General features: G+C 37.1%; 1 protein-coding gene across 1 annotated transcript in view; it reads left to right on the plus strand.

Moving 5' to 3' along the window:
* The window catches only part of LOC106905108 (ryanodine receptor 3), a 114916-nt gene that overhangs the window by 86945 nt on the left and 2416 nt on the right, over nucleotides 1-25555 (plus strand). The window contains exons 71-103 of the mRNA XM_088002843.1: nucleotides 415-507; nucleotides 1124-1138; nucleotides 1721-1891; nucleotides 2482-2541; nucleotides 2631-2765; nucleotides 6449-6561; nucleotides 8534-8630; nucleotides 10678-10787; nucleotides 11061-11112; nucleotides 11188-11238; nucleotides 11758-11857; nucleotides 11938-12017; nucleotides 12090-12166; nucleotides 12784-12857; nucleotides 13895-13912; nucleotides 14485-14565; nucleotides 15243-15331; nucleotides 15409-15537; nucleotides 15617-15721; nucleotides 16771-16852; nucleotides 18203-19515; nucleotides 20370-20428; nucleotides 20567-20741; nucleotides 21259-21345; nucleotides 21437-21631; nucleotides 22052-22182; nucleotides 22265-22307; nucleotides 22438-22565; nucleotides 22673-22733; nucleotides 22826-22972; nucleotides 23902-24036; nucleotides 24144-24300; nucleotides 25369-25433. Of these exons, the coding sequence (XP_087858969.1) occupies nucleotides 415-507; nucleotides 1124-1138; nucleotides 1721-1891; nucleotides 2482-2541; nucleotides 2631-2765; nucleotides 6449-6561; nucleotides 8534-8630; nucleotides 10678-10787; nucleotides 11061-11112; nucleotides 11188-11238; nucleotides 11758-11857; nucleotides 11938-12017; nucleotides 12090-12166; nucleotides 12784-12857; nucleotides 13895-13912; nucleotides 14485-14565; nucleotides 15243-15331; nucleotides 15409-15537; nucleotides 15617-15721; nucleotides 16771-16852; nucleotides 18203-19515; nucleotides 20370-20428; nucleotides 20567-20741; nucleotides 21259-21345; nucleotides 21437-21631; nucleotides 22052-22182; nucleotides 22265-22307; nucleotides 22438-22565; nucleotides 22673-22733; nucleotides 22826-22972; nucleotides 23902-24036; nucleotides 24144-24300; nucleotides 25369-25433 (4428 nt within the window). The remainder of the gene's footprint in view (nucleotides 1-414; nucleotides 508-1123; nucleotides 1139-1720; nucleotides 1892-2481; nucleotides 2542-2630; nucleotides 2766-6448; nucleotides 6562-8533; nucleotides 8631-10677; nucleotides 10788-11060; nucleotides 11113-11187; nucleotides 11239-11757; nucleotides 11858-11937; nucleotides 12018-12089; nucleotides 12167-12783; nucleotides 12858-13894; nucleotides 13913-14484; nucleotides 14566-15242; nucleotides 15332-15408; nucleotides 15538-15616; nucleotides 15722-16770; nucleotides 16853-18202; nucleotides 19516-20369; nucleotides 20429-20566; nucleotides 20742-21258; nucleotides 21346-21436; nucleotides 21632-22051; nucleotides 22183-22264; nucleotides 22308-22437; nucleotides 22566-22672; nucleotides 22734-22825; nucleotides 22973-23901; nucleotides 24037-24143; nucleotides 24301-25368; nucleotides 25434-25555) is intronic.

A 25555-nucleotide genomic window follows, 5' to 3' on the forward strand; every position in this document is an offset into this window, starting at 1 on the left:
AGCTTCAAGAAAATAGCAGAGGTTTTCCCTTCTCACTGACAAAAGCCCTAAACACAAAACCAGAGCTGCTTTGGAAGGGTTTTGATCGATGGATGGCCTTGTGTTAGAATGGTCCATATAGTCCAGACCCCAAATCTAATCAAAATTTGAAAAAAATTATGTGCACAAATGCTCTTCGCATTAGTCCCTATCCCTTCTGATTGAGTTGTAATTGCAGCAAAATGTGCTTCTATAGTACTGACTCCCACTGCAAAGTTATTCATCACTTGAGTTAGTCCATCACATATAATCTCAATAAAATATGTTGGGATTGTAATTTCTTAAGATTTTGGTTGTAACTTGACAAAACATAAAAATGTATAGACTGACATGTATTATTTCTTTTCTTTTTTTTCTTTTCTTTTTTTCCCCCAGAACTTTAAAAGAGAAGAGCAAAACTTTGTGGTTCAAAATGAAATCAACAATCTTTCTTTCTTGACTGGAGACAATAAAACAAAGATGTCAAAGGTATGTTGATTTACTGCCATGTTTCTTCACAGGGATGAACTCAAATTTACACGTTCTGGACTTTACATGCAGCAGATTGATGAGCTTTAATCTAAATAATTTACTGTTTCCATGAGATGTTAAAAAACGAGCAAACCACTATAAACATGGCCATTAATAGGACACATGTTAACATGTTCTCTGCCATGTAAAAAAAACTATTTTGATAATACATGTGCTCATATGTTAACATGAAAATGCTATGAGAATATCACAGAATCGGGGTGTTCACTCCTACAATACACACACATCTGAGAGGATTTAGAAATCTAAATCAAATTTTTAAGGAATACACTATGGAGCCTTCTGACATTATATCATCTTTTAAATCTTCTATGTGTGTGTATAACATCTGCATGGTTATTACAAAAAAAACAAACAAACACTAATTTTCATTCCTCAGCTTTAGTACATCTGCTTGGTTGAGCACTTTGAAGAAAAATACAATGTTTTTCATTGCACTGCATGTCCGTATGAGGAGGACTTTGTGCCTCCATTATTAACCGCCCTCTCATCCCTTTTTCCCCCTAACTGCTTCTTTCTGTTTGTCTCTATCTATCCCTCTAACTCAAAACAGTCCTTTAAGGAAAAGGTAGAGTGATGCAGTGCATGTGCTGTTAACCTGCCAGCTTATTGGCTTGTATGCTCTTGTCACCAAGCAGAAAAGCCAATAGCTTGTGCCTGATGTGCTATGTAGTCTATAGTTTAGTTATATATTATGCTACCTGGTAATTTGTGGCCTCCATTTATCAGTGTGTGACATGGTCAGTTTGTTCATCCCTCACTGCTGTATGGGTCAACCACAGTTCATCTGGTATAAAAAGCTTTGTCCCTCTGCAGCATCTTATGTGATTATGTATGTTTGCAGTTGATTGATCGTGATATCCCTCTGTCTGTAGTCAATAGTTAAAAGCTATATGTGTATTTTGTTGTTAGTCTGTCGTTAGCATTTCCATATGTGTGTTTGTGTTTTCAAGATATATTGATATTTGTGAGGAAATATGTGTTTTTACTGAGCCGATTGTGGAGTTTTGCACACAGTAAGTGCTTTGAATCTTCTCCAATGCTATCAGCCACTGAATTTTGACCAATAAATTAAAGCTTCTAGTTTTTACTTGCCACTACATGTGTTTTTTTTTTTTTTTTTTTGAGTATGTCATGATGAACTTTTCAGTCTGGAGGACAAGACCAGGAGAGGAAACATAAGAAGAGGCGCGGCGAGTTTTACTCCATTCAGACCTCATTAATTGTGGCCGCTCTGAAGAAGATGCTGCCAATCGGCCTCAACATGTGCACCCCTGGGGATCAGGAGCTGATTTCTCTTGCCAAGACTCGCTACCTCATGGTGAGAACCCATTTGAAAAAAAGATTGAAACACTTACATGAGAGCAACATTGCCTAAAGAAATGCAAATTGATGCTCTAATAGAAAATACTTGAACGTCTCGAAGAATTTTTGACACTCCTTGAAGTTTTTCATATTTTCTTTTTTTAGTTTTCATCTCTTGTGATGCACCAACACATTATTAAGTTAATTTAAAGAAAGTCAAGAATTTGAAGCACATATTTGTATTCAGCTGCAGTAGCTATCCTTTATGTAGTCCTTTTGATGTATCTATATGTTTTCTATTGGTTGTGTTTTAGCTGATGTAAGGTTATGCATGTCACCCATAGGAAACAATATAGGGAACATCTTTTCTACATATATATTTTTTTATAATTTGCTATTAATGCTTAGTCGAGACTTTTTCTTTATTGGAGAAAAATTGAAATGCCATCAGAATTTCTTCAGCCTTTTCTGCTGCTTCAAGCTTGATGTTTCGTGACCTTATTTTTTGAAATGGCTTTGCTGAACCTTTTATTATGGCCTGCCATTTTCTATCCTGCATGCCATTTGTAGCAAGTCTCCCTCTCTCTCTTTATCTCCTCCTTACAGAAAGATACAGATGAAGAGGTTAAAGACCACATACATCAAAATTTGCACCTTCGAGAAAAGGTACAAAAGCAACATTTAAGTACATTTCCTCATTAATCAACATTTTGTCAATTTACTTTGCTTTCAATTTTATCTGAATATTCTCTTAGTCTGAGGACCCTGCTGTGCGGTGGCAGCTGAACCTGTATAAGGACATTGTGATGAGGATTGAAAGCCCACCTGACCCTGAACGAGTGGTTGACCGTATCCAAAGGATCTCTGCTGCCATCTTTAATCTGGAACAGGTCAAAATAAAGACACATTACTCATTGGAGGATGTGATGGCATTAACTACTTTATATTAAAAATACAGTTGGAATGATTTCAGTTGGAAGACGTTGTTATGGTAATCGGGTTTTAAATATCATGAAAAGCATAGAAGGTACCACAACAGATAGACCAGGGGTGTCAAACTCAATTTCACCGAGGGCCACTTCAGCATATTGGCCACCCTCAACGGGCCACATTGACGGTACAGATCAGGAGGGCATCCCTGCTAAAACACACCCAGACAAAAGGTTGACTTCCCTCATTCAGTTCTGAAGAGGTTTATAATGAATCAGTGGTCCAGGTGTGTTAGAAAAGGAATGCATATAAAGTTGCAGATGGTAGCTCTGGAAAACTAGACTTGGGCAGCCCTAGCATCAATGTATAAAAATACAATGTTAAAAATAAATTAAACACCACCTCATATTGTTAAATAACTGATTTTATTTATTGAAGTATTAAATATTACATTTGAGTTTCCATGGATGTAAAATTACTGCTCAGTTTAAAAATTACAATATTTAAATCAGTGTTTAAAGGTAAGCAAACAAATAATAAAAACAAGTCACATGGGCAGACATTAGACTTTATGCAAAGATTTAGTCTCAGATGCAACTGAAATCAATTAATTAAAAACATTCTTTCTGAATACAAACCTTTGGTTGAAATGTAGTTTGTAGTCAATTCATGCTCAAAATCTATTTTAAGTCAATCATCAGCCTATCAGCATGTTTGAGCATGGTGCATGTTTGACACATGTGCATTACGCCATAGAACTGCCAATTGGTAACTGAAGTAAAGTAGCTTTGATTTCAAAGAAGCCTACATTGAAGTCCATCCATCTTCATCTTCTTCCGCTTATCCGGGATTGGGTCGCGGGGGCAGCAGCTTCAGAAGGGAGGCCCAGACTTCCCTCTCCCCAGCCACTTCTTCCACTTCATTGAAGTCGATTGGCAAATGAACCATCACGAAAGAGGAAGGCTCTTGTTGTCTCACTGCACCCCAAAAGATGCATAACCTACAAAAACCATTTCCAGAGACCTTTTGCGTGTAAAGCAAACATGATAACCACTACACTACAGGAACTGAACTTCTCTGCTTTGTTTCAGTTTGAGGTTCCAAAGTTGATGATGTGAGATGCAAAGCATGAAAATTTCAACTGAGGTTTGTACTCAGATGCCTGGATTCTGAGTACAGACCATGACACCACAGACCCTTGTTGACCTTTAGTAAACACCTGTGATGAATAGAACATGCAAAATCTGTTTCTGTCTGGTTTCGAACCAGAAACCTTTTGCGTGTAAAGCCAACGTGATAACTACTACACTACAGAAACTCATGCTCTTTGCAGTGTTCCTAGTAGATGATCCACATTATATTAGAGACTGATGTCAACGATGGGCATGGAACAAAGTCAAATACTTAGACCACAGATCCTCTCAGAGAGCACAGTAACTTGGTGAACAAACTGTCAGACTTATAATTGTGCCTAATTTCAAATTACAGTCCATAAACTAAGCCTGGGATCAAACAATTGTATTGAAGATGTCATTAGCAGAGACAAATGGTTCTACAGAGACTTGGCTAAATGGCTATAAAATAAAATCAATACTTACAAATAAAAAATGGTTCAAAAATAATATCAACACTTCAAAATACAAAATCTCTGGAAAATAAAATATTATGTATGTTGTTTTGAAAAACATTGGAATATAAGCAATTTTATCATATCTTCATTGTGGTAAGATCATGTAAGTTCTTCTTAAATCCATGGAAACTCAACAGTTTGTAAGGTAGGTGAGTTAGCTCAGCAGGTTAGAGCACGGTGCTGGTAATGCTGAGGTCGTCGGTTCAAACCCCATATGGGGCAATTCATGTGTAAGGTCTTTCAGACAATCAACACTTCAAAATAAATAAGGGTTCAAAAATGAACTCAACACTTTACAATAAATAAGGTTTGAAAAATAAAATCAACACTTTACAATTAAAAATGGTTCAAATATAAAATCAACACTTTACAATAAATAAGGTTTCAAAAATAAAATAACACTTTACAATAAATAAGGTTTCAAAAATAAAATCAACATTTACAATAAATAAGGTTTCAAAAATAAAATCAACACTTCACAATTAAAAATGGTTCAAAAATAAAATCAACACTTAACAATAAATAAGGTTTCAAAAATAAAATCAACACTTGACAATAAATAAGGTTTCAAAAATAAAATCAACACTTTACAATTAAAAATGGTTCAAAAATAAAATCAACACTTTACAATAAATAAGGTTTCAAAAATAAAATCAACACTATACAATTAAAAAATTTATTTTTGAACCATAAAAAAATGGTTCAAAAATAAAATCAACAGTTCAAAATGTAAAATGGTAACTGTTTTCTGTCTGTTCAGTCCATAAACTAAGCCTGGGATCAAAAAAAGTATTGAAGATGTCATTAGCAGAGACAAATGGTTCTACAGAGTCCTGAACGCCCAGGAGAGCGGTGTTCTGGAGGAGCTGCAGACGTAAAATCTGTCGGTTTCGGAGAAGCGAAACCACGCAAATAAAAAAATAAAAATAAATAATCCTGGTAAAAGGGCAGATGGGAACCAGGAGGAACTGCGTTCAGACCCCAGCGGGTGAAGTGATGCTAATTTAAGTGAAGTCGCTTAATTTAATTTATTAAAAGTTATTGGGGCCTCAGTCAGTGGTTTTTGTCACTACGAGAAAAATGTAGATACATTTATCTGCTTAATTTGTGATGGGATCTGGATTCACGGTGAATATTAACTAAACCGCATAAAATGCGACTAAATAGTCGATGTTAATATGATTGTACTTTCACGGATAAAAATAGTACATGACCGATTTTTTTTTATTTTTTTATGTTGTCGGTCAAGATAACATCTAGCGCGACCTGCCGCCCTGACACCAACTCACACACATCTTCATTCACAGTCTTACTTGTAAATCGATTTTTCTTTTCTTGGACGTTTTGATGTTAGCTTGTCGATGTCTCAGTTTTATTCGGTGGAAAAATCAATAATCAGCTTGAGGTGACTCTGCTGCTCTCTAGTGGCAAGAAGCCGTAATGTTGGCTGGTAACAATCGGAATGCATTGTGGGAGATGTAGTTTGTAGTCAATTCGTGCTCAAACCCTATTTTAAATCAATCATGGGCCTATAAAATGCTGGGGGGTGGGGGGAGGGGTCCACATGTGGCCCGCGGGCCTTGAGTTTGACACATGTGAATAGATGGTTGGACTTTATTATCGCTTTGCTATAAAATAAACCATGTTGTTATAGTCAGAAAGTTACACACAAAAACATAGATATGAATGTCATATTAATATTTACTTTATAATGATGATTGTAACTGTTGTTTCCTTAGTTGGAATTATGATAAAGCACATTAGATGTGCAAGTATTTTTTATTTTTTATTTTTTTGCCCACTAAGGTTATAAATTAAACAAGTTTGCCAAGAAACCACACTTTCACTTGTCATCCAAAATATCCCATCATGATTCTGGCAAGACCTCAATCCACTCTTTTTTTTTTTTTTTTACCAGAATTTGTAGAATTCATTTAAATTTGTTGTTTTTTTTTGGCACAGCCAGCACAAAAAGCTGTCTTACTACTTTTAATACTTATCTACCCTCCTTAGGTGGAGCAGCCACTGAGATCCAAGAAGTGCGTGTGGCAGAAGTTGCTCTCCAAACAGCGAAAGCGTGCAGTTGTTGCCTGCTTCCGAATGGCCCCCCTTTATAATCTACCAAGGTACTGCATTGTGCACAGTTAAACTAAAAACATTCATAGTTCCCTTCATTTTTAAAAGGTCTCCATCCAATCCTCTTTAACGGTAAGCACCATGAATTGCCTTGTTGCTGAAAATGTGCTATATAAATAAAATTACTTTTACCTTTTTACCTTAATGAGATTATGGCAAAACTCTGCAGGAAGCCTCTCGGCACCTTGAACACATTAGAAATGGTTCAGTAAATGCTTCAGGATTTCTTTTCCCACTGTAATGTCTACTTTTGCTGTTTGTTCAGCTCTTTTGTTTCTCCTTCCTGGTTCCTGACCCCACATTAATGACTTGCCTCTCTCTATTTAGAATACACATACATAGCCTGCAGCTGCTATTGTGACATGTAAGAAGGAAGGAATGAGCAGTTGTAATTTTATGGCCTGCTGCTCTCTAACTCAATCAGAGGACGTCAGGCAGAGTGCTCACAGCTTCGAGGAAAACAATTAACAAGCACGATACCTCAGGGTGGTCTTCTTCAATATGTGCTCAGATCCTGCCCGCCTCTCTGACAGCATGACTCATTTATTCAGCATTGTTGACAGTAACATATGACTCAGAGTAGGTAATAATTACTGGATGCTATGCACAAAGCGGAGGCTTCTTACTTTCCTGTAGATATTTATATGAGAAGTGTGAAAATGAAGCTTCTCTGTAGCACTTTATGCTTTGTCAGATGTCATCTTTTTTTTTTCTTTTGTCTCTCTTTTCAGTCCTTATTCTGTCCCCTATCTCAAGACTCTGTTGTACCTCTTCCTCATCCCCATAGGCACAAAAATAATAATTACTTCATGAATTCCTTCCGACACATTTGGCTGGGGATAATGCATGAGAACACAGACTATGACAGTCTGCTCTCAGTTCTGACGGTAAAGAAGTGCTAACCTAGTACTGCTCTCTGGCTTGTGGCTACGCTTGTTTCCCTCTGGGCACAGTTTCTGCCTCAGGTTATCTCTGGCTAATCCACAGGTCCACACATTTGCAGTAACATGGTCAGCCTGAATCCATTCTTAACACTTAGAAACATTTTTTTTTTCAATCTAACTTCCTTCTTTTGAAAAAAGTCACAAAAAATCATCCTGAGGAAAACTATTTAATAAGGTGAATCTCAACAAATTAGAATATCATAATTAAGGTATTTCTTTTCCCCAATGATTGAATCAAAAATGTAACATTTGGCATTGTGAACACAGTTATTGCATTTAAGATCAGAATGGACTATGTGTGTCATTAAATCTGATTGAATTGTATTGTTGTGAGTTTGATTTATTCCTTATTACTGTCAAATCAGAAGTAATTTGAACCTGTTTTTCTCATAAAATGCTTTGAGATGGTTTGTGTAAATATTCATGGTATGAATATGGAAAATTTTACTTAAGTAATTGTTATGTCTAAGAAATTCATCAGAAAAATATCCGACTGCTCCTCCGTCATTGATATCTTCACAAGTAGGATAAGTCATATAAGGTAATTAAAGTGGCTAAAAGCTGTTTTTTATATTGATGGAAAGTTGAGTGGAAGGAGAAAACATGCATATTAAATTATTGAAATAAATTGCTTTTTTAATTTTTTTAAGAATATAATGGAATGTGTGTTTAATTAGCTGTACCTTCGAGGAAATTCACACTTTAACAGCAGAAAAGTAATTTAAATGGCATTCTAATTTTTGAGAGTCACCTATACATGTGCTCTGTAAAAAAATGTTGCCCTGGTTGACTAGTTGGACATACTTCCCTAAATCCTAGGGTAGGTGTACTTCAACCAAGAGCTGAGATGTTAGAGTGAAAGCAATGCTCATCGACAGACTGTACATGTAAAGAGACCAGCTGGATGTGCCAGAACCCTAAACTAACCAGCATCAACCCCTTCTTAAAGGAACCTATCCTCCTTTGGCCTCTTCCTTCCTGTCTAACCCAGGCTTAATGTCCTCTTACCCCTTGCTAGGCATCGCTCTATTAACCTCTTCCTTCTGGCATATCAAAGTATATGGATAGAAACAGAGGAGTACTCTTTTGAGGAGAAGCTGGTGCAGGACCTCGCAGTAAGTAGTCATGGCTCTCACCTCCCCAGTTCTCCTCATGTACATACCTATGAGCTGTGCATAGTTTATATGCGACAGTCTTCGTCTTGTCAGTGTCATGCCATTGTCAGTTTGTGTAACTGAGTCACTCCTGGTGACCAGGGTAGTGAAGAGTTGTGTTTCAGGTAAGCATGACATCTCTGCTGATGTCAGGGCGACTTGATGTGTTGTGTTAAACACAGGTAAGGAAGCATCCTGTCACAATGCTTCAACTTACCGGTTTAATTTATTAAGTTTGTCCTTCTCAAGTTTTTTTTTTTCTTTACTCCCAGACTTCATCTATTTAGTGTAGAAGCTCAAAAATAGACACTTCAGTTGAAGTTTTTGTAGCTTCACACACATGCATGTATAAAATCACAATCGCACACATCTTCTCTGCAATAAGATGAAAGCATCTCTACTTTTAAAACTAAATAATCTTAAAAAACTAAATAATGTAAAAAAAAAATCATTTGTTTTAGAAACCAAGATAAATAACCAAAGAAAAGAGAAAAATTAAGGTAAAAAAAAAATAATGTTTCAGAACTTAAGTATCCAAAACTTTACGTTTAAGATACTTAATCCTGCTGTCTCATTTTTTCTGCCCTTTATAAGATCACACTTCACGACTACAGCAAGCCGATATTAGCTGATTAATTAGTCAAGCTATCAGCTCATAGCTTGATTTACAGTGTTTTAGCTCAAGGTCATTTCAGCACTTATCTCTGACATAACATTAAAGTGACTTTAAATTGTGGAAATCCTATCACAGAAGCCTTTATCTCTTTTAAAACTTTTTAAAACCTTGATTACAGTAATAAGCCCATGCCTGGTTTCAGTGTGTGAACTCATTGGATATTTGGGTAACACTTTATTTGAAAGGGGGTGAATAAGACTGTCATGACACTGTCATAAACATGACATAACACCTGTCATGAACATCAATAAGTCTTCATGAATATTTATGACTGTTGTCATAAAGTGTCATTCGGTAAATTATGACACTTTTAATACAAAGTTGACATCATTGAAAATATCTGTTATGACAACTTGACATTAACCTAGACAAAATTGTCTTTATGACAACTTGTCATTAACCAAGAAATCATGATCTCACATAAATTTGTCATAATACTAGTCATAATGATTTAATTATTACACTAGCAGAAGATTTAACAAAACATTAATATTTCCACTCCCTGAAATAAAGCCAAACAAGTAGGACATGCAATAGATTTCATTAAGCTTTATTACACTATCAAATGATTTAATAACAGACTTAACTTTTTTTTTTTTTTTTGCATCAACTAAAGTGGACCAAATAGCACCAGTTATGAATATGTCATTAAGTGTTATTACAGTGTCATTAAGTAAAGTGAAACAAATAGCAACAGTTATGAAGATGTCATTAAGTATCATTAATATTAACTTTTACCTCAAGTAAAGTGAAACAAGTAGCAACAATTATAAAGATGTAATTTAGTGTTAATGCAGTGTCAAATGCTATGCTAACAGAGTCAATTTTATCTAGGTTAATGACAACTTGTCATAATGAAGACATTTTGTCTAGATTAATGTCAAGTTGTCGTAACAAAGACATTTTCAATAATGTCAACTTTGTATTAAAAGTGTCATGATTTACCGAATGACACTTTATGACAACAGTCATAAATATTCATGAAGACTTATTGATGTTCATGACAGGTGTTATGTCATGTTTATGACAGTGTCATGACAGTCTTATTCAACCCCTTTCAAATAAAGTGTTACCGATATTTGTGTTATTAGATAACATAAATATCTGTAATAAGAGAGTCATGCTTAACTCCATCCGCATTTGACAACGCCATCTCTGAGTGCATTTGAATGCCAGATTGAGTGTATAAAATATGCCTGTCATCATTAAGCATGTGGTCTGTATGGCGCATGTTATCTGATATTCTCTTGAGACGTGGAATAAAATAAATGCACCCAACAATTTGTACCCTATCACTCTGGGTTATAATTCTGATTTGTTCTTTTTGCGCAGAAAACACAGCCTAAAGTGGAAGAAGAGGAAGAGGAGGAGGTCCGAAAGCAACCGGACCCTTTACACCAGCTCATCCTTCATTTCAGCCACAACGCTCTGACTGAATGCAGGTAAATTCACAGTCACACACACACACACACACACACACACACACCTGGCCACCTGGCAATGGCACAAGCTGCTCCATCTGTGATGCATAATTGCTTTGGACCTCTTCACAACTGATAACGTGGGTGTTAAGTGTGAATTGCCCATTTTTGTATAAAGTAGGGAGACCTCATTAATGTTGTTGGAACAAGTGGCTGAAAATGATTATTTATAGTTAGGATGTAAGTGTCAGATGTGCAAAGTCTAACTAGAAATGCATTTCTTTGTTTCATTAGTTCGTTGGAAGAGGATCCCTTGTATATTGCATATGCAGATATGATGGCAAAGGTACAGCATTTCCTACACTGTTTTTGTATGCTTCTTTGGAAATGGTGCATTTAAAATTTTTGCTTTCCATTTCAGAGTTGTGCTGAAGGCGAAGAGGAAGAAGAAGGAAAAGAGAAAACATTTGAGGTACTGTTACCTTTAGGGCAGGAGTCCCCAAACTTTTTCCTGCTTGGGCCACATAACTGTTCCCTTTTCTGGTCGGGGGCCGGTCTTAGTTTTTTGAGAAAGAAACCTTAGAAAACTTTTGTTGATGGGGGCGGGATGAAACTGTGTGTGTGTGTGTGGGGGGGGGGGCTGGATTACTGCCGACGACATAGTCGGCGTTTGAAGATAGATTTTTACCCAGAATGCAAATGGAAAAAAACCGTGAGAGAAACGGTGACTGGTACTGACTAGTATATATTCCATTGAGGGAAACTAAGTTTCATATCTGCTCAAGAGTCCCCCTGGTGGTTGAAGAAAAATCCACATATATATGAAAAAAAACACTGAATGCACTCTGGTATTGTTCAGGGGGCCGGACCAAATGAGGAGGCAGGCCAGATCCGGCCCACGGGCTGTAGCTTGGGGACCCCTGCTTTAGGGTTTCTTTGTTTTTTTATTATTTTTGTGAATACTTTTTACAAACATCTTGATTTCTAATAGGAAAAGGAAATGGAGAAACAGAAGATGCTGTATCAGCAAGCCCGACTGCACGACCGAGGTGCAGCAGAGATGGTTCTTCAAATGATTAGTGCCAGCAAAGGTAGTAAAAATCACACACCTGTGTGCTGTCCTGCAGCGGCCATATTTGGTCAATTTATCATCCATTCTGCATCATCTCAGGTCGACTTGGTGCCACGGTGACTTTCACCCTCAAACTGGGCATCTCCATTCTCAACGGTGGAAACATCCTGGTCCAGCAGGTATGCATCGATTCTCTTGTTGACCATTTACCAACTTCAGCTTATCTGAATAATCTGGCATTTATTATACAGAAAATGCTGGATTATCTCAAGGAGAAAAGAGACGTGGGGTTTTTCAAAAGTCTGTCTGGATTGATGATGTCATGCAGGTAATGACAATACAATTGTTCAATGTAAAAAAAAAAAAAAAATAAAAAATACATATATATATATATATATATATATATATATATATATATATATATATATATATATATATATATATATATATATATATATATGTATTTTTTTTTTTTTTTTTTTTTTTGACTGAGTTACACCATGTTACACCATGTTTGACATAGAACTGGGGTAGAAAATTGGCTTCTCATAGCAACAGCAGTCAATAATAAATTTAAGGTTTCCTCCACAGCATGGAAAAGCATGGAATTAGATTTATGTCATTTAATGAATTGGAAAAAGAAACATTTTCTGCTATGACATGAATATATCAGTATTCATGTCTTTTTCAAAAGGATGATGCTAATCTTAAATATTTGGAATAATTGTTCAATTTCTTGAGGTATTCAAAATGGCAACTGAAATATTTCACTATAGAATATTTTGCTTTTGGGACCCGATAAATGAGTCTCAGCGCTTTTGACTTTTGCATGTTTCAACAGCAGATTTCTTTCCCCAACTTTGTAGAATTTGCTGTATAAGTTGAAAAACGCAGACAAATGAGATTCTGTGTTTTAAAGTTCATTCTGCATCATTTCTTTCTCAGTGTCCTGGATTTGAATGCCTTTGAAAGGCAAAACAAAGCCGAAGGCCTGGGGATGGTTACTGAAGAGGGATCAAGTGAGTAAGGATGATAAACGTGGTAAAATCTTCTTTGCAATCCTAGCTCTTCTTCAACATTGCTTCTGACTGATCCTGCCTGCTCTGGGGGATATTTAGTTGACTGAAAGTGTTGTAAAAAAGTTCATTAAAGTCAGTTTAAAAATTTGAAGAAAGATTTACTGTAAATTTATATTTGTCAGTGATGAGACGCTAGACCCTCAGTAATAAAAATCCAGTAGTTAATTTGCTCTTTTTATACGCAAACCGTCTCCTAATAGATCAGTATCTTCATTAAAATGAAAATTAAATCCAGATAATAAAATCTGTGGGTGTTATTGGAGCAGCAGATGAGGCGCTTAACCATTTACTGATGCTGTATGTGAACAGATTTCTGGCGCAATCTGCTTTAGCCCAGCTGGTGGCCTTATCACCTAGTAAACTACCCCTTATTTTCACATGATGAGCTTTTGACCATAATGGCTTCAAAGATGACTGCAAAACAAAACAAAACAAAAAAGAGATAGGATTAGCTTGCAAGAACATTTGCTCTTTGGTTTGTTATTCCTCAAATCCATCTCCATGTCATGTGTGTTTCTTGTTTCGTGTTGTCATGTCATCCCGCAGACAAACCTGTGCTACTGTATGTCAAAGTCCTGTCTGAGTCCCAAAAAACTGTCACAAACACATTTACATATAATGTTTCTATTAAACTGATGGGTTGCATACAGTATAATGACTTTTTTTAATCATACATAACCCAGCTCATTTTCACCTCATAAGATCAGGCATAAGTGATGGTTACTGTTTTTCGTCTAAACTCCTGCCCGGTGAGCAACCTGTGCTTCCTGTAAGACTGCAATAATTGTTGCTGTATGTCAGTGTTGCCAATCAGTGTATGTAAATTAAATATATATATCTATATCTATAGTCCTATCATTGTTTCCCCTGTTCCTACCTATTCTGATTAAATTTCAATGTCTTCTCCTTTGCTTATGTCTGCCTTTGTTTTGTTTGTTTGTTTCCTTCTGATCATGTTTTAATGTCATCGATCCCAGTCAACGTGAGTGAGCGGGGTAAATACATGGTTTAGATTCTACTCATTGTATGCTGTGCTGACATCTTGACTGCTCTAGCTCCCTTTTTCTTCCTTTCCTTGTTTCCTCCCGGTTCCTGTCTCCTCTTCTTTCTTTTTTTTTTTTTATGAATGCGATGCAATGTCAATATTTGAACCCTGGACTGAGTAAACTAATGCATGCTCCTTTACTCTCCGGTTAGACCCCTAAGACTGTTTGAAATGTTTTAGTTTAGGAAATCAGTGCTTGCTTTTTCCTTTGGGACCTTTATTTATTTAATAAAATTTTTATAATACTAACCAGCGTGAATTATGAGTTAAATCTACCAAAGCTTTGTTTGTGTGAACAACAAAGCTCAGCTCTCTTCCTGTATTTTTTTAATTTTTGGATTGATGCACTTGACCTTGTATGTGTGCTCTCAACAGAATAGTGCACAAGATTTAAGGTTGTTTGTCAACAAGGAAGCAGCTTTATAAGGAGGCAAACATTAAGAAAGCTTGTATGCCTGCATAGATATAAAAGCACTGATCAATATTTAAACTAAAAAATATATATTTTATGCTTGTTCTCAGGTTCCAAGGTTCTACAAAATGATGAGTTCACTAAGGATCTCTTTAGGTTTCTGCAACTTCTCTGTGAGGGTCATAACAATGGTAGGTTGGCTTTTAAATGTCAGAATTTCAGATAATGTTTGATGGAGCCCAGTAAAATTTGAGAGTACAGATTTGGTGTAAATAAAGTCCTTCTGCTAGAAAAGATATTCTGATGCCTTGAACTTTTTTCAAATGTACTAACACAAAGTAGTGAATACATGAAGCGGTAGGAAATTTATAAATGGTTTTCCATTTTTTTTATATAAAAATTTGAAATGTTTGGCCTCCATTCTTTTTTTTAACCCTCCTTTCTCTGAGGTTTGCCAGAGTGAATAAACATAAAGCAGTCCAGTGAACACAGCAGACAGAATAAAGTTGTAGAAAAATTTAAAATAAGTTAGGGAATAAAGCAAAATCCCAACTTCTGAATATCTCAGAGCAATGTGAGAAGTGTAATGCTGAAAGAGCTGCAGAGATGCAGCTCAGGTGTAAGAATCCGTGGACAGGAAGTCTACAACATTAGCTGTTCACTCTATTTTCTTTATGTATGTATGGAAAACAAGAGCCAAAAAAACTTGATGTTTGCAGTTTCTTTCCCTCAAACATTCCTTTTCGTCTGATAGGACTGAGAAGCAGATCAGAATTGCTGAGCAGATGGATGTGACAAAATGTGAAGAAGGCTGAGGAAGTCATTTAAGTCATACTTTATGCTTAATTGTCTGTCATGTGCGTTTTAGATTTTCAAAATTTCCTGAGGACCCAAACGGGGAATACCACCACAGTCAATATCATCATCAGCACAGTTGACTACCTGCTTAGACTCCAGGTAGCCCACTGTAGCATGCAGACCTCCTGCCTTTCCTCTATAAAAGACAACAATTAACTTATTAGTTCCTCTTTTAGGAATCCATCAGTGATTTCTACTGGTATTATTCTGGTAAGGATGTCATTGATGAAGCTGGCCAGAGGAACTTTTCTAAAGCACTGTCAGTTGCCAAACAGGTCTTCAACTCTTTGACAGAGTATATACAGGTATTGCATTACCACACACTGCTCCACAGTTAGCCATGTCACTCTTTTCATCCTATGAACCATATTGTTTGTCCTCCAGGGTCCATGCATCGGTAATCAGCAGAGTCTGGCTCACAGCAGGCTGTGGGATGCAGTTGTGGGCTTCTTGCATGTCTTTGCCAACATGCAGATGAAATTATCCCAGGTATTTGATGTATGTCAGCAGAAATAAACTCGAATTTGTCAGAAGTGAGGAAGTAGTTCTTTGATAGAAGTGTTCCTATTGTTTTCATTTGTGAGCTTTGCAACCACTTCTTAGACTGTTATGCTAAAAAGTTTGGCATAATATTTACAACAATGTCTAATCATTTTACAGATGATACTTGCAGGGTGAAAGTTGAGACAATACATCTTGTATGCATCTTTCAGTTAAAATGAAAATGATTTTCTTGTTATATTTCAATGTTTTTTACAAATGATATGCATGTAAAGACTTGGCCACATTGTTGAGGAATCAGCTTGCAATAGGAAGTCAGCTTTGAAATTCTCTAAAGGTTGAAAGTATAGTCAAATATTTGCTAATGAACTTGTCAGCTGAACTGCATTTTCTGTTGTACATATTTTTGTCTGTAAATCCATAAATTGTTTAGAATTTTGGCTTTAAATAAATATCATAGGAGGTAATGTGGATATAAAAGTACATTTTCGGTCAAAGTCAGAATATAAATGCCCAAATAATTGTTTATATGGAACCACTTGTGCAGTTAAAATTAAAAAACCTGAACAGCATCAATGTTTTCTGAGACACCACTAGAGGTCCCTCCAGTCTCAATGATAACACCAGCGTGTTACTGCAATACAATCACGTCAGCCAATTTAGTTATAAGATTTATAACCTTATCTTATCATCTCTAAGGATTTAGGTGTGACAGTAGATGTTGCAGAACACAGGTGCGGGGGGGTTTAATTCAACCCAGCAAAGTTAGGTTTGGATTTATGGCGTGGTTAATACAAGATCCAGAGAGACCCTAAATGAGTCAGAGTGGCCCAGCCATCTGCTCCTGGACGGTGAAATAACATCAACCCTGGTGATGATCGATGGATGTCGAGTTGAGGGACCGTCTGGCCCCCAGCAGAATCCGACGCAGCCTTGATCACTTGAGACTCAGCTCAGGGTTATTAAGTAGTGCAGAGCAATCCCTACAGGAAGGCCATCAGTTGTCTGAGTGATATTTTTTTCCCTTCTCACAACAGGACTCCAGTCAGATTGAATTACTGAAGGAGCTCCTGGACCTGCAGCAGGACATGATCGTCATGATGCTTTCTCTTCTAGAAGGTACGTTTACTTCATGATTGAAATAGAAATGTATATAACCAACTGTTAGATCCTCTGAATCTTACAAAAAGTATTCATGCAACTTGCACTTTTTTTAACATAATGCCAAGTTAAAGACCCAGTCAATGTATTTTGTTGTGATTGTCACAGGATAGGCCAAATCAAAGCAACAACTATAAATGGTGGGGTAAAATGAGCCAAGGTCTTCAAAATCTTTGAATAAATAAAAATTAAGAGTGACTCGCAATGAAATTGCACCCCCTTACCTCTGATACCCCTACGAAATACAGTGCAGACAATGACATTCAAATGTTGCTTGTCAATAAATCCCTCTGCATGTAATTTAGATTTAGCACATGGCATAATAAAGAGCAAGGGATATGGAAGTCAGGCATAATGAAAGATTTAAGCTATAAAACAATATTCCAAGCTTTGGATCTGAAAATAGTTGGCACTTTTGCCTTCCTACAAAAACATTGTTACTTTAGGGAAGATGCAGAGAATTCAAATGGGAGAAATTCTGGACAGAACATCTATTAATGGTGCACTTTATGAATCTGGATGTTATGGAAGAGTGCCAAAGAGAAAGACTTTACTTGAAGAAAGAAGTGCTAAATAAAGCCTTGCAGGGGTCAGACCAAGCGTGTTTGGGAATGTACTTTGGACAGATGAGACCCAAATGTCTCATCTACATTTTTTTTTAGCTTCATGTGAAAAATCACACAAAAAAGTTACATTACCATAAACAAAACATTAGAATGTGGTGGTATCAACATGATGTGGAGGATGCTTTTCTTCAGCAGAGAGGGAAGTTGGTCAAGGTTGAATGGGAGATTGACAGAGCTTCTTTAAAAATAGATATTTCCATCAGGGCAGTACCTTACAAAATAAACGCAGAGCTACAGATGAATGATTTATGGCAAAGCAGGCTTGTATCTTAGAGTGGGCAAGTCAAAGTCCAGACCTAAATCCAAATGAATCTGTGGCAGAACGTACAGATGGCCTTTAATCCTGTTGACCTTGATCTATATTACTAGTGGAGACATTCCCCCAAAAAAACATTGTGCTGTAATTCCATCAAAAGGTGGTTTTACAAAGTCCAATTAGACACACTGAATACAAAATGGTTGTCACATTTTCAGAAACTTATTTGTAAATAATTTTTAAAACCATGTGACATTTTCCAGTGCTTTGTTGGTTTATTGCAAAAAAAATCCCAATTAAAATAAATTGAAGTTAGTGTTTGAAACATAACAAAATGCAAAAAAAAAAAAAAGTTCAGCACTACACCTTTTTCCCATCAATGTAATTCCTAATCAACCCTTATTCAATCACCTTGTTGCTTAACAGGTAACGTTGTGAATGGAACTATTGGCAAACAGATGGTTGACACCTTGGTGGAGTCTTCAAGTAACGTGGAGATGATTCTGAAATTTTTTGACATGTTCCTCAAGTTGAAGGACTTGACGACATCAGACAGTTTTAGGGAATACGACTCAGAGAGTAAAGGCGTCATTTCTAAGAAGGACTTTCAAAAGTCCATGGAGAACCAGAAGCAGTACTCTCAGTCTGAAATTGAGTTTCTTCTCTCCTGCGCTGAGGCTGATGAGAACGACATGTTCAGTTACAAACAATTTGTGGAGAGATTTCACGAACCAGCAAAGGACATCGGCTTCAATGTGGCCGTGTTACTCACCAATCTTTCGGAGCATATGCCCCATGATGCTCGTCTCTCTACGTTCCTTAACCTGGCTGAAAGCGTCCTGAGCTACTTTGAGCCTTTCTTGGGTCGTATTGAGATCATGGGTGGAGCCAAACGCATCGAGAGGGTCTACTTTGAGATCAGCGAGTCAAGTCGCACGCAGTGGGAAAAGCCTCAGGTGAAAGAGTCGAAGCGGCAGTTCATATTCGATGTGGTCAATGAGGGTGGGGAGAGTGAGAAGATGGAGCTGTTTGTCAACTTCTGTGAGGACACTATCTTTGAAATGCAGCTGGCTTCTCAGATCTCAGAGCCGGATCCTGTTGAGCGTTCTGACGAAGATGAGGACGAGAGCCAAAATGTAGTGGAGAACCAGGACGAGGAAGAAGAGGAGAACGTCATGATGGAGTCTTCCTCAGCTTTCACAATCGCCTGCATCTCAATGAGAAAGAACCTGTGTCACTTCCGACAACTGCTCACTCTGAAGAGCATGAGGCGGCAGTATCGGAGATTCAGGAAGATGAGTGTGAGGGAGATGGTGAAGGGCTTCTTCTCTTTTTTCTGGATGATCATCACTGGTCTTTTCCACTTTATCTACAGCCTGGTTTGGGGTTTCTTCCACATCTTGTGGACCACTATGTTTGGGGGTGGCCTGGTCGAAGGGGCTAAGAATATGAAGGTGACGGATATTTTGGGAAACATGCCCGACCCCACTCAGTTTGGGATTCATGGAGATGTCCTAGAAACAGAAAAAATGGAGGCCAACGATGCCTCAGCTTTGGAGGAGATGGGTCAGATGGCTCAGGGCGATGCAGCGGAGGCTGACCTGATGGCGGAGCTGCTCAACATACAGCCAAGGAGGGAGGGCAAGCATGGAACTGAGCCAGGTTTGGGGGACGTATCGGAGGTGGTGGTGGGAGATGCTCCATCAATAGCCAGCGCTGTCAGGCAGAAGAAGGCAGAGGTCAGTAATAATACCTTTTAAAGTACTGTATTCAACTTCTTCAAATGTAGTCATGTTACAACATCAATCAAATATTACGTAAACCAAAAATATTCATTTTCAATAATTATGTTTTTTCTTTATTTTCTGTTATTTCATTAGAAATAGAACCACATATATCAAGCAACTTTTACTCAAAACCAGATCTGGGTACACCCAAATTTGCATTTAGTTCATTTTTAAACATATCAAACAGGAACATATAAATCATGTTCCTGTTGTTAATAATAGACTGTTAATGGGGCCAAGAAAATAAAAATCAGTCGATACATGACCCTAAAAATATGGGATATATATACTTCTTTTTTACATTTATGTTGTATAATAATTTACAGATCCTTAAACAATTTTGGACCATGTGGGAAAAAAAGTCTGAACAACACTGCCATGTTGGTTTGTTGGAAACATTGGTGAACATCAGAAAGACCAAGGAATACAGCAGTCAGACATATGGACATATTCATGTGTTGAAAAGCAATGTAATGGCAGAAAAGAAGTTCTGCTTAAATATTAACTCGGGCTGGTTGCTTACATATACAGACTATGCTTTCCAGACTTTTATTTGTAAGGCATTTCACAATTATACATATGTGTCACGTATGCCAATAGAAAACATTCACATCACTAATAATGACATTTGCGGTTGCAGTCTGACAAAATATAAAGAAGTTCTCGGGACATGCGTGTTTGTGCAAAGCAAAAGCAAACTAGATTAACTGTGAGCCATAACTGTCTTGTGTGCTGTGTCATAATTTATTTTGTGCTTCAGTAATTTTGACTTGAAAATAAATGTTGAACATGCAATTTTTGAACAGATGGCTGCAAAGAAGAAGGCTTCAAATGGAGACTACAAATCAGACTCAGAGAAGGGAGAGTGAGTGTAGTTTTTCATAAAGTACAAACTTTGTACTTGTGTGCATAGAAACACTTCTGCGTTCACTCTTATTCTTCAAACACTTTTTTTCCTCACATACTTCACACTTTCTGTCACTAATGGAATTTATGTTTGCAGTTCAGAGGATGGTGAGAAAAAGGACCATGACAAGGCCAAGGACGAAGCTCCACCACAGCATTCGATAGAGGAGAGAAGAGCCCCAAAGAAGAGGCTCGGCCTGAGGAAAGAACCACCAGAGGCCTTTATGGCCAGCTTTCTGGCTGGCTTAGAAATCTACCAGACTAAAATGCTGGTCAGAAGTTTACCTATGATTACTCTCAACACCAAATCAAATCCTTTCGCTTGGCCAAAGCATCTTAAAATCTGTTATGGTTGAGACTGACTAACAAGGAATTACTCACTGTTCATCAGGTTTAACAGTGAATAACCAAGCACACCCACACATTGCTTTGGAGGCAGTTGTCATGACAACAGGATAAGACAAATTTAGACTATAAAATACAGACAAATGCTTTGCCTTTTTTGCAGACTTCAACCACCTAATGTTTTTTTTTTGGTCTTGGTATTTAAAAAGCTCACCTGTGATGTTTCTGAGCAGCTGTCAAGCTACAGCATTTAGCCTGCAGCATTAAGTTTAGACTTTACATAAAAACCTGATCACATATCAACATGAAAATGTATTGCTTACAACAAATGCATTCTTAGTTCTTTTTTTTTTTAAATGAAGCATCAGAACTGTAAAGAAAACTGTAATTGAATAAGTTGCATATATAACTCATGCAGACATTATTCTCATAATTTCTTTATAGAACTACCTGGCTAGAAATTTCTACAACTTGCGCTTCTTGGCACTTTTTGTTGCCTTTGCAATCAACTTCATACTTCTCTTCTACAAGGTACATTTGTTTTTAGACCATTCTGATATTACGACTGAGGATGTGACCTTGTTTGCTTGTTTTTATACATGTTAATAAAATGCTCTTTTAGGTGACCGGTGATTACTCTGAAGATGAAGACCCCTGGAACCGGAAAGGCAGAGAAGGAGAGGAGGAGGATGAAGGAGCCCTCGAGTACTTTGTCCTGCAGGAAAGCACCGGTTACATGGCACCGACACTTCGTTGTCTGGCAATACTACATACCATCATATCTTTCCTGTGTGTGGTGGGATATTACTATTTGAAGGTATATTGACAAAAAATGTCATTATGTAAGCTGTCCATTGCAAAACTATTCATTCCCTTGAACTTTAGCACTACCTGGACAAAACTATATAATGGTTATATGTAAACATTCTGCATCGTGGTGGTAGCTTTATTAGATAGGTAGATTTTTTCTTTCTTGAGTGGGAACCATCTTGAAAACTTCATAAAATAGCTTTTCTCTGCCTCGATTAAATAAAGCTGTTAAAAAAACCCACTCAGGAATCGTATTGCTATTCAAATTTAATCTTAGATTTTTCATTGTATTTTTCAAAGACTTATTTTGTTTTGACTTCTTGAACATGAAATTCAATTTAGTATTTATAATCTCTGTTTCTCTAAAAAATCGCGGGATGTTAGTGTTTAAAACTTTAACCTAAAGACGTGTTTTTCTTTACACAAGGTGCCTCTGGTTGTGTTCAAACGAGAAAAGGAAATAGCTAGGAAGCTGGAGTTTGCAGGCCTCTATATTACCGAGCAGCCGTCTGATGACGACATTAAAGGACAGTGGGACAGGCTGGTCATCAACACCCCGTGAGTTTGTCTCAGAGAGTTATTTCTCTCTTAGCTGTAACAGTGGTTTAATTTTTATGTGTGCTTTTGTGGCTTTTATCAGCTCCTTTCCCAACAACTACTGGGATAAATTCGTCAAACGCAAAGTAAGTTGTTTAAATATTTGTTTTCTTGGTTAAATCTGTAATCCACACGAGCTCTAAAGTAAAAGCAAAAGAGGAGCCTCCCTGCTCGTCTTCTCACTTGTTTGTTTATTTTTGTGACTGCTGTTTGCAGGTGATTAAAAAGTATGGAGACCTGTACGGAGCAGAGAGGATAGCAGAGCTGCTGGGGTTGGACAAGAGTGCTCTGGATTTCAACCCCACAGAGGAGACGGTTGCCAAGGAGGCATCACTAGTGTCATGGTGTGAGATTGGAGCAATAAATAGCTACGGGACTGGAACTGTATATGAAAAAAAGGAGGGCAAACAGAAAATATGAATGATTAATATCAGCTTCTTTCCTTTTCCAGGCTGAGCTCAATCGATACAAAATACCACGTCTGGAAAATGGGAGTGGTGTTTACGGACAACGTGAGTCGACATGAAAAGTGACAATCATATTTTGGGATTTTCCTTTTTGTGTCACTCAGTTATTGATTCTGATCATTTTGTGTCTGCAATAGTCATTCCTGTATCTAGTTTGGTACACAACCATGTCCATTCTGGGCCACTACAACAACTTTTTCTTCGCTGCCCATCTGCTGGACATCGCCATGGGTTTCAAGACCCTCCGCACAATCCTGTCCTCCGTCACTCATAATGGCAAACAGGTAAGAAGATGGAGGCAAGTTTTCTTCTAGACAACAGGGGTCAGTGCTGAGTTAAGGATTGAGGGTAAGGTTTGTGTGAGGCACACAATAGATTTAGCCTACGAGCTACAATCGGCAAAAGAATATCACAGTCTTTAATTGTTGCTTTGTAAGTCAAGAGAAGTAAGTAGAATTTTTAATTGAAGTATTTTAAACAATTAACCAACTTTCACTATATCACTGCAGTTACATATGCAGTCAAAACTGAGTACACTAGTTAAACACATTTTAACTAGTGCATTTTGGAGCATTTTTTGGTTCAACTAAAACCAGGCTTGAATACTGCCTGACCTGTATGTGCAGTTTTTTTGTTTTTTTTGCTTTTAAAAACAACTTATAGGTTATGCAGGGTAATATGCAGTAAGGCTGATAAAGAATTTAGTTTTCTCATTGAAATTTTCTTGCATTCTGAACCACAACTATAAAATAACCAGAGGCATAAATCAAACTTTAATTTCATCATAGTCTCAGAGGTGAGAGAAAATCTAAAATGTTTGAGACCTTTAGGAATTACTGAGACTTTTCAAAGTCATTGGCCTGTGGGTAGATCCATCAATCATGTTTGTAGTCCAAGTTTAATTTTTTGCAGCTTCCTTGATTTTAACTTTTAAGCTGACATGCAGATTAGTGTTTGGGCCAAGTCTGGACAGAGCCTTATGTTAAATGTAAAATTAAATGTTTTAAATTTGATTTATGACTAGCAAATAAATGCTGCAGCTCTTTTGATCTCACCTGCTCCTCTCTACAGAGATCCCACTGTTCTCCTTGTTAAAGAGAACGAGTGGTGATTGTCAAACCTGCCTCTGCTGTGCTGATTACGTTTCAAACCAAAACATGTAATAACAGTACAGTGGCAGATGGTAATGACTGTTCCCCATTTTCCTCTGCAGCTTGTGTTGACAGTCGGCTTGCTGGCAGTCGTGGTCTATCTCTACACTGTGGTGGCCTTTAACTTCTTCAGGAAGTTCTACAACAAGAGCGCGGATGACGATGAGCCAGACATGAAGTGTGATGACATGATGACGGTGAACGGAAAACGCCATTTAATTGTTTTGTTGTTGTTTTTTTCTCTCCAACTTAACTTGTGTCTCGTTCTCACACTTAAAACAATTCTCCATTTTTGTTGTCGTAGTGCTATCTGTTCCACATGTACGTTGGGGTGAGAGCAGGAGGCGGCATCGGGGACGAAATCGAGGACCCGGCGGGCGACCCGTATGAACTCTACCGCATCCTTTTTGACATTACGTTCTTCTTCTTTGTCATTGTTATCCTGCTGGCTATCATTCAAGGTAGGTTTGTCAAGTGTACACACAGTTTTTACTAGAAATGTTTTTAGGAAAGGATAAAACGATCTGTTTCATTTGGCTCAAAGATGCTGTCTGATATTTTGTATTACGTACTCCTCACTTCCCGATCAACTCTTTTAGATTTTGTCACTTTATAGCCGGAGAGGGTTCTGTGATACAAGAAAGACAAGTGGTACAAAACTGTCAATACATGTAGAAATGAATAGATAGCTTGATAAAGTAATTAATTTGCTAAATATTTCATGAAAAAAAAAATTCTAAACTTGTTTGACAGTTTAGAACTTTCACATGTTAGACGCAAACTAATATGTTTATCATTTTTAAATTAAAAATGAAATTTAAAATGTAAATTTTATTAGTTTCCTTATTTTTTCAAATTTTTCATATTGTATATTTATATATTTAGTTATTATTTACTCTTACTTTTTTAGCATGTATTGATTTATTTTCTTATATTTTTATTCCCTTCTGTTTCTATCTTTTGTCTGCTTTTGTTTTTGTTGTTTTTTTAAGATTTCTTTTATTTTCGTCATGTTCTCTTTTGCTTTTCCTTCTGACATTTTATGAGACTGTAAATTGGAAAAGGAGGAAGATGAGGAGAGGGGGAGTCTGATAGGTGGGGATATAGATTCAGCTTTCCGCCTATTGGTCAAAGTCAAGATCCAAGCTCCCCCTCTTTAAAGATCATTAGTTTTTACCAAATCATATAAAAGTTTTTTGATGGCCCAGTCAAAGTCCAGACCTAAAAACGTGTAATTTGCTATCAGATTGCTCCATACAGTCTGACTGAGCTTGTGGTTTTCTCTAAAAAGAATAAGGAAAGATGATTTGCAAAGTTGATAGAAGCACAAAGCGAAAGGAGATTTTACAAGTATTGACTCAGGCAGTGTGAATACAGTTGCAGTGCATCTCATAAACTCCCCTAAAAAGAGTGACTTTTGCAGCTGCAACATGAAAGAAGGAAAAATAGTTCAAAAGTGCATCTGCAGAACACTGTTTGTGTTCAGGATGATGCTTATTTATGCCCATAACATCTGTTTGTGGATGTAGGTTTGATTATTGACGCCTTTGGAGAGCTGAGAGATCAGCAGGAACAAGTCAAAGAAGACATGGAGGTAAGAAAATGTTTTACATCATTTAATGGGGATTTTGACCCAATTTCAGGATTTTTTTTGTGAATAGTGTATGTTTTGTCTCTGTCAATCCATACATTTAAATATTACATACATAATGGGGT

The sequence above is a fragment of the Poecilia mexicana genome, unplaced genomic scaffold (genome assembly GCF_051168715.1).
Source record: "Poecilia mexicana isolate PSO_F unplaced genomic scaffold, ASM5116871v1 scaffold_22, whole genome shotgun sequence".
NCBI classification, from domain to species: Eukaryota; Metazoa; Chordata; class Actinopteri; order Cyprinodontiformes; family Poeciliidae; genus Poecilia; species Poecilia mexicana.